Source organism: Theobroma umbraticum, unplaced genomic scaffold, assembly GCF_002168275.2.
Source record: "Theobroma umbraticum cultivar Fairchild unplaced genomic scaffold, ASM216827v3 scaffold_50.0, whole genome shotgun sequence".
NCBI classification, from domain to species: domain Eukaryota; kingdom Viridiplantae; phylum Streptophyta; class Magnoliopsida; order Malvales; family Malvaceae; genus Theobroma; species Theobroma umbraticum.
The window spans coordinates 2,164,844-2,179,991 of NW_018397261.1; the positions used below are offsets into that span (position 1 = coordinate 2,164,844).

The window sequence follows — 15,148 nt, forward strand, 5'->3', positions numbered from 1 at the left end:
TTTAGACATTTCGATTTAAATTTTAACACTGTTTAGTTGTTTGAGGTGGAGTGTCCATTTTGCAAACTAATGGATTTGTATGTAATTATGATTAAAAGTTAGGAGTGATAGAGTACTTTACCCAAATTAAAATGGCTATTATCTTTTAAATTCTTGAAATTTTTAACCTGAAAAATCAGATAACACTTCCAGGACTTCCTGAACACATCACAGGTAATGTTTCCCTCACCTTTATGATTACCAAATGGGCTGGAAGATTTACACCCCACGCCAATGTGCTTGTACAAACCAAAACCTGTATTTGGGAAAGAAAAACAATTCATTTATGTTAAAATTAGCATCTTTGCCAAGTAAGAAAGACCAGTCAGGTGATGGAGAACTGCCTGAATCTTGTTGTTTGCGAAAAGTTCCTCAACCAGAGATCTATCCTTGTCATTCAGTCCAGCATGATGCAACCCAATGCCAAACTGTAAAGTGTGCCTCAGGTTCTGATCAGTGACCTGGGAAAGCACCATCTGCAGAGCTTCTTCTGGCATGCTCAAAAATTGCCTCGGATTTTCATCTGATGCTGCAAACTTCAGTTCAAACAAAACAGAGAAATTAACACCGGGAAAGCCATGGAACTATAGACATTTCCAATGAAATACAGATCTCACCTGAATAAGGTCCAAAGCAGTGAGCCTTGTCTGACGCCGAGATGAAACAAAAATAAGGACTGGTTTTGTTGGTGAATGGGTGCATATTGCAGCATAGGCTGGTTTGTTCATGCTATTCATCCTTGGGCAGTAGTACTTTCCAGGATATCCCTGTTCCAAAAGGCAAGAGCTCAGAATTGAAAAGATAGTTGTAAGGCTCCTCTTCACTTCCATATCAACTAGAAATGTGAAAATTGAAATGAAGCACTACCCTCCAATATGTGCACAAAACCCAGGTCAAACAGATTCTCAGAAAGTCAAAATATAAATGTGTCCACTTGATACTTCAGTGGCAAGTAATAGACATTCTCAAGAACTCAAAACATACTGTGTCTAGTTGATACATCAGTGGCAAGAAATACTCATGGTCACTTAAGCAGATGGTCCCTTAAGCCTAGAGGTGGAATCAAGCAAAGCTGGAACAAGCTTTAAGACGCACAGGATTAGATCAATCTAAAAACTTTGAAACTCAGGCTTAGGCTCAAACACACTCAAGCTCAGACTTTATGTTCAAGCTTCATTGAAGAACATTTCATAAAAGCTTCAGCTAGGCGAGCTAGGCTCAAATTAATCTCCTATCTGATAGGAGCTGCTTCAAGTGTGAGCCAACACACAAATTTAGATTAATAATTAAGTCACAATCATAAAAGACATAATAACTATATTTGTGTATGCGTGTGTAGACATATACTATATATAGAAAAAATAAAAATTACAAACAACTCATTAACATATCATTAAACAAGCTTATCTTGTGAGCATTTGAATCAAACACTACGAAGCTCAGAAAGTTTAACTTAAGAAGCTCCAATATCTAACTCAAGCTTGCAGAGCCAAACATTTTGACAAGCCCAACACCAACTGTTTGCAAACTTTAACTCAATTTCAGCCTCGATTGAAACCCCTTTTTCATCATTTATTATATCCGAGTACTCTACAGTGCTAAAAGTAGGGTCAGATGGCAGCTCTAATTTTCTAACAGAATCAAACACTTAACTTGCCATAAATCTTGTTAAAGACTACGATTTATATTGTTATGACATATGTAGGTTTAAGGTTGCTTTAATCTTTTTCACATTTTGCATTCTATTATAAATAGAATAGCCCTCCATACTGTGGAGATAAGACTTTTCTCTTCTATACAAAAAGAGAAGTTTACATGGTATTAGAGCCTAGGTACTCAAAACCTAAGAAAATTAAAAAAAAAAAAAAAACGCACTCATCGAATCGTTTTGACTATGTGCATTGGGTTCTACTTAGATTGATGGACCTGTTAGCTGAATATGAGTTGATTGTTTTATTAGTGGTGTTTGAGGGTCTGTGAGATGGTGTCAAATGGTAGTAAAAGTGTTGAGGTTTTGTCCTCCCATCACAAAATAGTTGATGTTATGCTGGCTGGAGATCGTTCTAATTTTGTAGAATGGAGTCTCTAGTGAAAGTTAATGTAAAAAGACTTGAGAAGGAAGCACACTTTACTGAGCCCTATCAAAATAGAGAAAATGTTACCAAGGTATGGATGACAGGTGATGGAAGATTGTATTCTTAGATTGTTAATTGTATTGATAGAAAAATGGTTCTTTCAATGCAACATACTACGATAGTTAAAGAGTTGTGGGAGTTATTACATGAGTGTTTTTTAGGTACAAAGAATATGAAGAGACTGTATAGTTTATAACAAGAGGTTAGTTGTCCAAGTAAGAATGAAAGGACAATTATGGATTATTACTATGATTATAAGTGTGCTATTGAAGATTTCTACACCGCCATGCCACTTTCTACTAATGTGGCTAACATGAAAGAAAACATGAGAGACTACTTGTCTTTGGCTGGCTATATGGGTTAGATTCAAAGTATGGCGTGATTCGTTCTCAGCTCTTGGCTAACAACAATGTTTCTTCTTTGTTTGATGTGGTTACAACTGTACTGAGTGCTACCAAGTAAAGTATTCCTACTACTAGTGATGTGTCCAATCAATCTGTCTTAGCCTCACAGGGCACTAGTTGGCTTGGCAATGGATATAGAGAAGGATCAGGTGGGGGGAAAGGCAATTTTAAAGGACGTCATGGAGGTCGAAGAATATGTTGATAATTGTTGAGAACAAGGTCACCTCAAGAATCAGTACTTTAAACCCAAATAAGGACAACAAAATTATCATTATCAATCTCCTTCATAAGGGCAACAACAACAATATCAAGTTCCCTCCAAATTTGCTCATATCGCATCACAAGTTGGTGACTCCACTACGCCCCACCTTAAAGGCCGTACAGTAGTCTAATAAGGAGTTTTCTAGGTTTAACCAGTTCTAGAAGTCTCAATAGCCTTCATCCTCTTCTATTGCTAGCTTAGTTAAGTTAGGTAATCCCACAGCATGTCTTTCTTCTTCCTCTCATCACTAGGTCATTAACTTAGGTGCCACTGACCATATGACAAGAAATTTAGGTATTTTTTCCACTTATAGACATTCCAATCATTGTACTATTATCACTCTTGCTAATAGATCAACTATTAAAGTCTTAAGTGGTGGTAGTGAGTCATAACTCCTTCATTGCCTTTATCATCAATTTTGTATTTTCCTAATTTTCCATTTAACTTGTCGTTTAGCCAAATAACTAAAGCCTTACATTGTTGTGTTGCCTTCTAGGATCTTTCGACTTGGAAGATTATTGGTAGTGGGAGTGAATCAAATGGATTACTTCTACTGGATGGAGTACTTGTTGCTTTTCCTTCTGCTGGTGCATCAATTGCCTGTTGCAAAGATCTTTCCCATTTCCAACTTCACTGCCAACTTGGTCATCCATGTCTAGCAGTGTTGAAGAAAATGCGTCTTGATTTGACATCTCTGTCTAGTTTACCATATGAGACTTGTGAGTTTGCCAAGCACCATCATGCGCCATGTGTCTAGAGTCAATAAGAGGGTTACGTCTCCCTTTGAGTTAGTTCATTTTGATGTTTGAGGTCCACGTCTTGTGACTTCAGAAAATGGTTTAAGTATTTTGTCACATTAGTTGATTTTTCTAGAAATACTTGGTTAAATTTAATAAAATCTAGATCTGAGTTGTTTTCCATATGTGTTAAATCATGTAGAAATTTGTACTCAATTTCTCTCTAACATTCGCATCCTCCATAGTGATAATGCTAAAGAGTATTTCTCTGAGTGGTTTACCTTTTACATGATACAAAATGGTATTTTTCATCAGTCTTCGTGTATTATTACTCATCAACATAATTGAGTATCAAAGAGAAAGAACTGTCATCTTATGAAAGTTGCTAGAACCTTAATGTTTTAGATGAGGGTTCCTAAAGCTTTTTGGTCCAATGCTGTTCATACAACTGCTTTACTTATTAACCACATGCCCTCCTCTGTTTTTCAAGGCCAAGCACCATATAATATCATCTCTAGACCAGTCCTTATTTCCTGTACTTCCCAAAGTATTTGATTGTGCCTGTTTTGTTCAGGATATGTGACCCCATGTTAGTAAGTTAGATAATTGTTCATTAAAGTGTATCTTCTTAGGTTACTCACATACACAGAAAGGTTATCGATGCTACTCACTAAAGTTAGGCAAGTATCTCGTTTCTAGTGATATTACATTCTTTGAGTACAATACTTACTTTGCTGGTCCTCCTTCCTCTATTTCTAAGACCGAGTCAGTAGATGATTTCTTTACTTGTACAGTGAGTACTCTTGGTCTTGATACTCCATCTGCTTCATCTCAACCTCTTATCACATAGGAAAACACCCATTGTCATGGCATTGATGCAGTAGTTCCTCAGCCCATATGCGTTGTCGGATTCACTTCCATTACCCCTTCTATGTCATTAGATTATGATCTTGATCTCCCTATTGCTCTTCAAAAAAGTAAACATCATTGCACCCATTCCATCTCTTCTTTTATGTCCTATGACAATCTATCTCGTTCTTCTCATTCCTTTGTTGCTTCTCTTGATTCTGGGCTGCCATGGAAGAGGAAATGTTGGCTCGAGACTCGTGGTACTCAGGATTTAGTATGTCTTCCATCAAGTAAAAAGGCTATTGGGTGTAAGTGGGTGTATACAGTAAAGATGAATCTCTAATGGTACTATTGCTAGATTGAAAGCCCCATTGGTATTTAAGGGCTATGCTCAAACCTATGTGTGGATTATACAGACAAGTTTTCTCCTGTGACTAATTTAACTTCTGTTTGCATATTTCCTTCTTTAGCTACTACTCATCATTGGCCTTTCTACCAATAGGATGTGAAGAACGCATTTCTTCACAGTGAGTTACAAGAAGAGGTGTATATGGTGCAACCACCTGGGTTTATTGCTCATGGGGAGTTTGGTAAAGTGTGCAGGTTGAAAAAATCATGGTATGGGTTGGAATAGTCTCCTAGAGTTTGTTTTGGGAGGTTCAGTAATGTGGTATTGGAGTTTGAACTGTTGCAAAGTTCTTGTGATGATGCTGTGTTCTTTCGACATACTGACAATGCTTGTATTTTGCTCGTTGTTTATGTTGATGATATTGTAATTACAAGTAGTGATCAACAGGGTATTCATGACTCTTCAAACAAAAGACTTGGATTACTTGAAATACTTTCTAAGGATTTCAAGGAACTTGCTCCAAGAAGGGTATCTTTCTCTCTCAAAGGAAGTATGTCCTAGATTTGCTTGAGGATGTTGGACTGCTTGAAGCAAAGCCTTGTGAGACTACTATGGACCCAAGTGTGAAGCTTATAGCATAAGAGAGGAAGGCATTTGCAGATCCTAAGAAATATTGATGGTTAGTTGGTAAATTGAATTATTTGACAGTGACCTGTCTTGATAATTCTTTTTTAATGAGTGTAGTAAGTCAATTCATGTCAGCACCTACTAGCATTCATTGGGATGCTTTGGTTCATATTCTAAAGTATTTAAAAGGGGCAGCTAGACAAGGGTTTTATATGGAGATCATGGACATACCTGTGTTGACGGCTTTACTGATGCCGATCGGGCTAGATCACTAGATGATAGGAAATCTACTACAGGGTATTGTGTGTTTGTGGCAGGAAATTTGGTATCATGGAAGAGTCGGAAGCCAAATGTGGTAGGTAGCTCTACAGCACAGTCCGACTACCGCGCTATGGCACAAACTACTTGTGAGCTTATGTGGATTCGTCATTTGTTGGAGGAAATTGGTTTTGCAGATTTAGGGAAATAATCAAGTAGCTATACATATTTCTTCTAATTCGGTGCAAAAAAGGACAAAACGTATTGAGGTTGATTGTCATTTTGTACTAGAGAAGATTCAGTAGACTACTTCCTATGTGAGCACAGGAGAGAGATTAGCAGATTCGTTAACTAAGAACCTTTCTCAGGTTAGGATTGATTATGCTTGTAACAAGCTGGGCATGATCCATATCTATACTCCAGCTTGAGGGGGAGTGTTAAAAACATGATATATATTGTTATGACTTATGTAGGTTTAGGATTGTTTGTCTTTTTCATATTCTCTATTCTATTATAAATAGAATAGTCCTCCACATTATGGAGACAGACTTTTGTCTTTTACATGAAAAGAGAAGTTTACAAATCTTAAAATCGAAAGCACCAAAAGATTCAAATGCGGAGCAAGCAATATGTTTATGCTGCCACAAGCATATCAATGCATATCAGAAGTGCTTATAATAGGAAATGCTCTCATTTTGTTACAGATGTGACCTAAAATCATAATTAGATACTTCGGGGGGAAAATACCTTTAAACTTGCATTTCGTTTTAGCCAGAAATTAATAGGAAAGTTTTTTCCTTCCAATCCTCATTCATAAAAATTCATTCATATATGGCACTTCAACACATACAAGAAGATTTTACCAAAATGCTAAACTCAACTTAAGAAACAATGCATGAAACTTGCCTGGATATGAACTTCAAGAGGTACAGGTCTCACACTTGGTTTAAAATTGAAGAGTCCAATTTCACCAACACCCAACCAATCAGCCAAATCACTGAAAGAAAATAATAATAATAAAATATAGGTTATAAAGAAAAAAAATGCATCTCAAAAGCACCAAAAGAAAGGTACAAAAAAAAAGAAAGTAAAAAACAAACCTCGCAATTTTAAGGATGCACCAATTGTTAAATTTGTGGGGCACACATCTTGGCATCTTATATAACAACCACTCACATAATAAACAAGTTACAACTCATACTAACCATCCCATTCCTTAAAATTTGAAACTGTGAATGCCTAAATTCTCTAATCCCCATTTTCGTAGCACAAGGGTTTTGCAGGAGTCAAACCCCTGCTTTATTTCTTGTTTTGTTGCCAATCAGAAGTCCACCAAAATTTGTCCTTCAAATCTGGGCATCTCTTGTGATCAAGTCGTAATTGAATCAAACTAGGTGACCTGTAAACCCCATTCCTAACCCCTATCAAAGCCATAGGCTACCATAAACCTAATTAGGCAGATTTTCTCAAAACTGTCACCTAATACCTCCTCCATGCATAAGTTCATTGTGGCTAAAACCAATCAATAAAAAGAAATAAAATAATGATATGTAGCCTGAATAGTAATTGATCATTAAGGATCCTCGAATCCAAATGGGAACACTGATGACCATGTAAAGAGCTAAAATTGGTTCTGCTGCATCTTGCCTTCAACAGTTTTAAAGTTCTACGTTTAAAAGAATACATCAAGGTTGCAACATGTGAAGCAAGGGAATATACTAATTAGAGGAAGCATAAAATATACATACCCTGCATTTGCCAAAGCTGTAGAAAGGCCAACAAAGCGTACTGCACGCTCTGTTTGTGATGATATGTACCTCATCCTTGAAACAATAACCTGGAAACAAAATTTTCTAAACTGAGATGATGTGCTACAAGTTCACATGATATTAACTGCAGAATTGTACCCAATCAATTCTAAAAGAAAATAGTTACAATTTACAAGGACATCTTGAATTGATAGTGGCAGATTAAAGAGCCTGATGAAGGCCTAGCATCAGCTAATCAGGTTGGGCTCAACAAGGATAGCCAAGCATTTTCCCACTGTATGCTATAGGCTATGTGAACATTGTGCCACTTTGACCTACTTAAGACATCAATATTTATTGCAGTATGATCCATATCCATAATCAGGTCCAGCTCAGAATCCATGTAGTTCAGAAACCCACAACATCTAAAGCCATTTACACAAGTTATGGACAGAATATACATCAGGAGCGTTATTACTTTGTTTACAACTTACTACAGGACAAGCCATTTTATTCCTGGGCTTCTTCCTCTCTTTACAATGGAAGGAGTGTTGATCAATTCTAAAAACAAAGCGATAACATTTTAAGATGCTTTCTTTTAAACTCTTCCTTTTGACCACTTCATAACAGAATCCAAGTAATTTCTTATTTATCAAATTGTACGGTTATTTTCATGGGCCACTCTGACATCTAGCACACAAACTTAGCCATTTAATTCTAAATGTCCAACATATAAAGTTCCAACAATTGTTATGCTTGAGCACTTGACAATCAAGTAATTTTTGGGAGTATGTCCTGTATTTATTCTCTCAATCCTGGTGAAAAGCAGGAAAATTTCAGCAAGACCTCTCTATGGCTCACTAACCGAATTAACCTACTTTTATCAATCTACTATACTTGGTGAAATTAGAGTGTTTAGAAGAGGTTTTGGTGTGTTAGGGTTAGGGTTTGAGAGGCCAAAAGTTGCTGCATTCTCCTAATGTTTTTATAGTCAATCCCTATGGCATCTCTCCCATGGAAATAGGTCAAATGACCGAAGAACAGATATTTTTATTTTCTTTCGCTACTTTTGTTGTGTTTTTCATAAACCTTATACAACAGGACTTCCTCAGTGTTTGAGAATATTGATTTAATTATAATCTAACTACAACTAAGCAGAATATTGCAGTAGATACAGGATAAATACCTCAAGGATAGGTCCACGATCAGTTCCCAGTAAGTGAATCTCATCCAATATCATAAGACCAACCTATTGATCAGATATAACACATTAATCCCTGGACACCATAACATAATCATATGGGCATACAGCTAAGATTTGCATTATCTTCAGAAGGACAAATAACAAGAAGAAAAAATTATGAGGAAACCTTTGTGACATAGCTTCGACTATGCCAATTCCGACTAATACCATCCCACTTCTCCGGAGTAGATATAATTATATCAGCTGACAAAAGGGCCATCAAATCAGGAGTATAATCCCCAGTCATTTCAACCTTAAAAAACCAGCAAGATAACATCAGTAACTTTCAAAATAAAAATCAATACCAGTATATTAAAATATGTGAATATAGATGGTCAAATTATGTAATCAGTCTCTGTACTATAGCGAAGTGTTGGATTTAGTTCCTGTACAATAATTTGTAAAAATTGAATCCTTGTACTTTTTAAAATTGACAATGTAAGTCCAATGTGTTAAAATTTTTTTGTTATCTAGGCTGATATGACATTTTGATGTGTTCACATGACATTTTTTTAGCTGATATGACATTCAACATGATGACATGACAATGATAATGTGGCATTTCAAAAATGATGCAAAAGTAGTGTTGATATGGCATAACCAAGCACTGACATAGATTTTGTAAGTGCAGACATAAAATCATCCAATGTGAGCTAATGATTTTAAATATGAATGGAAAAGAAATAGATAAAAAATACGAATAGGTTCCTAAGATTTAGGAAAAGAGTGTTGTGAGATAGAGAAGAATTGAATTTTTGTAATCCATAGTTTAAAGCCATGAAATGAATGTTGTGAAATAGCTCAAAAATGCCATGTCAACATTAATAGTCATAATATTTAATGCCACATCAGCAAGAAAATGCCATATCAGCATAGATAACAAAAAATATTTAACATATTGAACTAACATTGTTAATTTTAGAAAGTACAAGATCTCAATTTTCATAAATTACTATATAATGACTACATCCACCATTTTGGTAGAGTAAAGGGACTCATTGCAAAATTTAACCAATATAGATAGTTTCATCCATTCAATTGCATGACAGAAACTGTGTATGCATATGCGGAATGTATGCATCTATGTGAGGATATAACCATATGCAAAATAATAACATTACCATCTCTTTCCCAAGCTGAGAGACAAGACGCTTCCTCCAATCCTGCATCCTTTCCCGTACGATGGCCTTCAAAGGTGCTATGTAGATAACCTGCAGTCAGTCACCAAACTTCAGGATATGAAGCACTAATAAATGTGACAAGCTAAATAGAGATAAACACCAAGAGTTCAACTTCTTGACAAAATGCAGAAAATTGTCTTATTATACAGTTAGAAGGCCTATGCCAACTATTATATAAGCATATATAGAAAGTACATAATCTGTTAGCAGTGAAGGTTCCCTTTATATCAGTTGGTTGCAACAAAACTACTGAATACATCAGAATATTGTAGCTACAGCTGTACTCAAATCCAGTAAATAACTTACCCTTCATTGGGCAAGGTATTATCGTAATAAATCCACAAGAATATTTACTTTCACTAGAAATTGCCTGCTGGCCAGAAACAGGAGCAAGAGCAAGAAACCCTCATTTTCATCCTATCTTTTCTTTTTCTTTTTTTAACATTTATCTGTCCTTACCATCACGGTTTATACTCAAGGCTCTTTAATTATGTCATTAAAAAATTAACACTCATACCTTCATATCAGGCTGAGTATTGAACAGGCGAAGCATAGCAAGTTCAGCAGAAATGGTTTTCCCACTACCAGTAGGAGCTCCTAATAGAACATTATTATCTGTGTGATACAGGACATGAAAGATCTGACAATTGGAGCAAAAGAAACAAATTACATTTTTTGAAGTAAGACTAATATAGTTAAAAGCTAGAAGTGGAAGGCATCAATGAACAAAACCTAAAGTAAATTGACTGAAGCAAACCTGCGTTTGTATTGGATTAAAATGTGAAAAGTTATACAAGGACTCATATGTGCAGTTGCCAAGTGAAGTTACAGGCAGAGGCTTTAAATCAAGAAGCTCTGTATGAGTGGTACGTGCCTGAATGAGGCATAACCTTTACATTAGTCAGGCTTTTGTTAAGAAATAAACAAGACAAGAAAACAGCTCAATCAAACTTTTCAGATATCATTAACAGGAATGAATAAAAACCTCTGGCAGTGCTAGATTATGGAATGATATAGTGTAGAAAGCCTCCGCATACAACCATGAATCAGAAACAGCACGAATGAAGTACTGTGGAGGGTGTGGTTCAAATATCGGCACAGTAAAGGACAGCTTCTGAGATTCTCCTCTAGCCATCTTCTTCGTCAGTGTAAAAAGTTCTGAGTGGTAGATGTGGTCATTCTCAGAGTCCTATTCAAAGTTCTCCATTAAATCAGATGTCCTAAAACTCTAATGCCAATAAACATGTAAATCAAAGTATGGAAAATTAAACAAAGCCATAACTTGTACAAAACGACAAAGCAAACAAGCAACAAAACTTCACACCAATAGTTCAAAACAACAGTAAGCTAAGGTAAGAGATCAATGCAGTGAAAATGAAGTTAGCAACTGATATTAAGTCCTAGAAAGCCAGCATATGGCATGAAAGAGCAGAGTTTGTAATTCGAAAACACACATACTCAGACAGAATAAAGCCGGATTATTGAGCCATGTCAAATAGAATCTCCACATGCATTGAAACAGATAACTAACAGCAACTAAACAATGAAGTGTCATAAATTACTTAAATTTTGAAGTACATTAATTTTACACTTCTTAGAAATTCATGGTAGTCAATAAAGAAATTTCATGATCCTTAATCATCTAACAACTGAAAGAAATGAAATCAGACAAATATCCCTGCTTTCTCTAGAAATCTAACAAACCAGTGAAGGACTTGCAAGTTAGCACCTCAACAAGCATCCACCAACGCTGTGCAGCACCATGAAAACGATCTTTCCAAATAAAGTCAGGAGATATAACCAAATCCACCTGAAAAAAAAATTATGCTCATAAAGTACCCCTAATTTGAAACAGAAAACTACAATCTAAAAGCCGTTTTCTTCAGAATTTAAGCTAAAGAAAAAAGAATAGTTACAGCAGTTATTACCTTTAAAACAGTCCTTGTTATTGGACTAACCGTAGCTGATAACTGGATCCAAGGGAAATATCCTAAATATTGCTTAACCAACTTCCATAATCCCAAGAGAAAGAAAAAGGTTAGCAAGAGTCTTTATTATCATTCTGATGAAAAATTTTAGACAACCCATGCCGTTAAAAGAGAAGTACCCTTCCTCCAGGTCCATAACGAATCAGAGCACCAATGTCTTTTTCTTCCATCTCATGAAGGCGATCTAAATCAGCCCCTCGTTCTTCAAGCTTCCTCAATATCTGAACCAGTAAAGATGCATCATCAGAGAAAGTTTAGAATGAGTCCTTTGAGCAATCAATGTAGAATAGCGTGCAGAACAAACTTCTGGTGAAAGATCCTTATCAAATTGTCTGAGAGGATGTTGATGGGGCCAAATTTGGCGATCCACGGCCTTGCAATATTCCAACATGAATAATGACATCTCACACCAGCCGCTGCGCAAGCATATTTCAAATAAAGCACGCATGATACGAGCCAAACTAGCACTTATATAGGCAGCATCAGATACTAATGAAAAAGTATCAATGGAGCCACGCGATATGTATAGCTGCAAAGTATTTAACCACCACTTTAATCATTATATATTACAATTTGCTTCACTTAGCAACTAATAAACAGCATTAATTGCTGAACAAGAAGTGAATACCTGAATGAGAATTGAAATTTTTCCATGTTTGTTTGAAGGACCGCCCTTAACTTCCAATGGGCATGACGTGCGTGCCAGCATCTCTAATTCATTCTGCTCCTCGTCTCGAACAACAATGTTTTCAAATTCAGAAGAATGGGCAACCATTTCAATTACCTACAGTAGTAGCAGAGTGACAAAACAATGGAAATAATAAGCTTATATTAAGCCTCTTAGTCTTAAATGACTGTAGAAACCGCATCACAGGCCAAGAAGCCTAATTAAAAGATTGACTACCATCAGACAATTGCAGGCAACTAAAGATTGATAATCCGCAATCCCAATATTATTTTACTATAGTTTACAAGAATATTCAGATAGAATAACAATGTAGGCAAAATGAAATAAAAAAATTAAAACTAAAAAGAAAAGAGATGGATAATGCATCAAGTAAACTGATTGAAACATGTAAAAAGTGTAGTGGCCATAACAATTTACTTCACTATCATTCATATGGCGTCTCAGCATTTCATTGTAAGTTTCAACACTAGAATATTGAATGTAGAAGTGACTTGCAATACGACCAAGCTCTGTACAATAGAAATTCCCACTTTTCTCGTCAAAACGCATCATTTTAGCTTTGTCTAGTGCACGTGCTGCATCTGCCACTAGAGCTCTTTGCTTTAAACTCAAAGAAGGATCTGCTATAACCTGCCAAACATAAAAGCACATCAGATTTAATGTTCATACACCCTCTTCAAGAGCAGCATTCTACGAATCAGGCCATGCAAAAATCTAAGAACATGTTCATAACAGTAGAAAAAATTAAGTTATATTGTCAAGCAAAAACTAATACCCTACTGGTCATAAAACAACCCTTCCCCTTCACCCCATAAAGTTAAAAAAAAAAAAACAAAGGCATTCATCTCCAGCCTGAAAATCCAAATCCCCAGAAAGTATCCAGCAAAATGCCAATCATCAAGTAATGAGAACACCCTGCTCATCATTAAGCCAGGGCCCCAAGAAAATGGCACTCATTATCAGCCTCTCAAATCTAAAATTCTCAGGAGCCAAAGAAAAACATATTCATCAAGTTATCATCAACTAATTAAAACGGAAGATCAAATGAAGTGAAGGGAGGCAAGCAGCAATATATGAACATCTACTATTTGCATATCTGAATTTGTGAGGACAAATCCAGAAATCATGTTACATTTCAATCACAAAATACAATTAATAAAACTATTAGGTACCTCATCCCATCCAATGCCATATGCCAGCGGATTCAACCTCATCCTGATAAATAGATAGGTGTACCCAAGCCATGCGCAAGCCTCCTTGACATTAGTTACAGTACCCAATGCCACCTCTGCATTTAAATTATCTTTCAACGAGCTAATAAACTGCAATCAAATGATTTATTAAAAACAGACAGAAAACTAAGTATTAGAATATGTTCCCAAATTTTGTAGATCAACTTATTGGTGTAATAATTGCTTATTCAACACCAGTTTACAAGCACATGCAAATATTCTACTACATTGACCATTTTTTATAATCACTATACATGCACATCAATGACCTCATCCAAATTTTATGCTCTTCTTTGAAGTAAGGGAGTGGCATTGTGTTTTGACATTAAGAAGGGAAGGAGTACATATGCATCAAATAAACTATTTTAAAATCCTCACGTTCATTTTCTCATAAATCCTCAAGTTCATCAAAGGACATATAAGTACCTGACTTTCTATAGGGAGCTGACTTGTCAGCAATCGGAGATAGTAGGCTAGTTTGTCATGAGATGTAATTATAATGCCCTCACCACTTTTGTCAAACTGTGGTCGACCTGCCCTCCCAAATATCTAAAACAGAAACATCATGAGACCATCAGAAATCAAAAATAGTATTAGCCCATTTTAATTTCATGTCTTCGAGGAAACAGGGTTTGCCTGCATAACATCAAGCATGCCTAGGTCTCGCCACCCACCAGCCTTTGGGTCATATAATTGAGTCCCCTGGAAGATGATACCAGACAGACAAAATTAGAAGATGAAGAAAATATAGCAAGAAGTGTATCTGCCTCATTATATTATATGCACTCCCGCCATCCCAATTTAAGTGTTTATACTCCTTTCTTGGATAATCTAAAATAAGTTTCATTATCAAAAAGTCAAAAGATTAAATTTTCCAATATAATTTCTGTAATACTGTTGCACCAAACACATCCACCTGTCTCTCTACTCGACTGTACAAAGGCAATTTTGGAAGAATAATCAAAACAAAATGAGGTGTCCTTATCTTCAAACCAAGCCACAAACAAATGCATGCACATAAGTGATTATTAAATCAACACTATTATAATTGTTTCCCATTAACGTGATCTATTTATTATCGCCATCTGCTTCATAGAGAATAGTGATTGACCCTCCTGGAAGAAAGGCCCCGGTGAATGGGTTCCAGAGGAAAGGTGTCAAAGTCAAGATAATATAGCTGACTTTTTTTTTCTTTGAAAAGCATAATATAGCTGACTTAAAGGAAATATTAGGCTAGCTTCAATTTTCAGCAGAAGATTGCAAAAAAGCAACTCTTTAGTGTCAGTATCCAAACTAAAATAACATGACATCCTAAATGGGATAACTGTTAAAGAAGCAAAAGGGCTGTGACCCATGATATTGATATCTAATTTCCACAAAAAGATCAATGTCTAGAATATGTTTGAAT

At 35.9% G+C, this 15,148-nt stretch overlaps 1 protein-coding gene across 1 annotated transcript in view; it reads right to left on the reverse strand.

The window, feature by feature from the left end:
• LOC110417527 (U5 small nuclear ribonucleoprotein helicase) overlaps positions 1 to 15,148 on the reverse strand; it is a 31,970-nt gene that overhangs the window by 8,337 nt on the left and 8,485 nt on the right. The window contains exons 19-38 of the mRNA XM_021429896.1: positions 14,377 to 14,442; positions 14,167 to 14,289; positions 13,681 to 13,830; positions 12,926 to 13,138; positions 12,449 to 12,604; positions 12,125 to 12,349; positions 11,940 to 12,041; positions 11,761 to 11,841; positions 11,562 to 11,642; positions 10,818 to 11,021; positions 10,590 to 10,706; positions 10,350 to 10,472; positions 9,773 to 9,862; positions 8,779 to 8,904; positions 8,595 to 8,657; positions 7,409 to 7,497; positions 6,567 to 6,657; positions 657 to 806; positions 384 to 575; positions 230 to 295 (exon numbers count right to left, since the gene is read on the reverse strand). Of these exons, the coding sequence (XP_021285571.1) occupies positions 230 to 295; positions 384 to 575; positions 657 to 806; positions 6,567 to 6,657; positions 7,409 to 7,497; positions 8,595 to 8,657; positions 8,779 to 8,904; positions 9,773 to 9,862; positions 10,350 to 10,472; positions 10,590 to 10,706; positions 10,818 to 11,021; positions 11,562 to 11,642; positions 11,761 to 11,841; positions 11,940 to 12,041; positions 12,125 to 12,349; positions 12,449 to 12,604; positions 12,926 to 13,138; positions 13,681 to 13,830; positions 14,167 to 14,289; positions 14,377 to 14,442 (2,508 nt within the window). The remainder of the gene's footprint in view (positions 1 to 229; positions 296 to 383; positions 576 to 656; positions 807 to 6,566; positions 6,658 to 7,408; positions 7,498 to 8,594; positions 8,658 to 8,778; positions 8,905 to 9,772; positions 9,863 to 10,349; positions 10,473 to 10,589; positions 10,707 to 10,817; positions 11,022 to 11,561; positions 11,643 to 11,760; positions 11,842 to 11,939; positions 12,042 to 12,124; positions 12,350 to 12,448; positions 12,605 to 12,925; positions 13,139 to 13,680; positions 13,831 to 14,166; positions 14,290 to 14,376; positions 14,443 to 15,148) is intronic.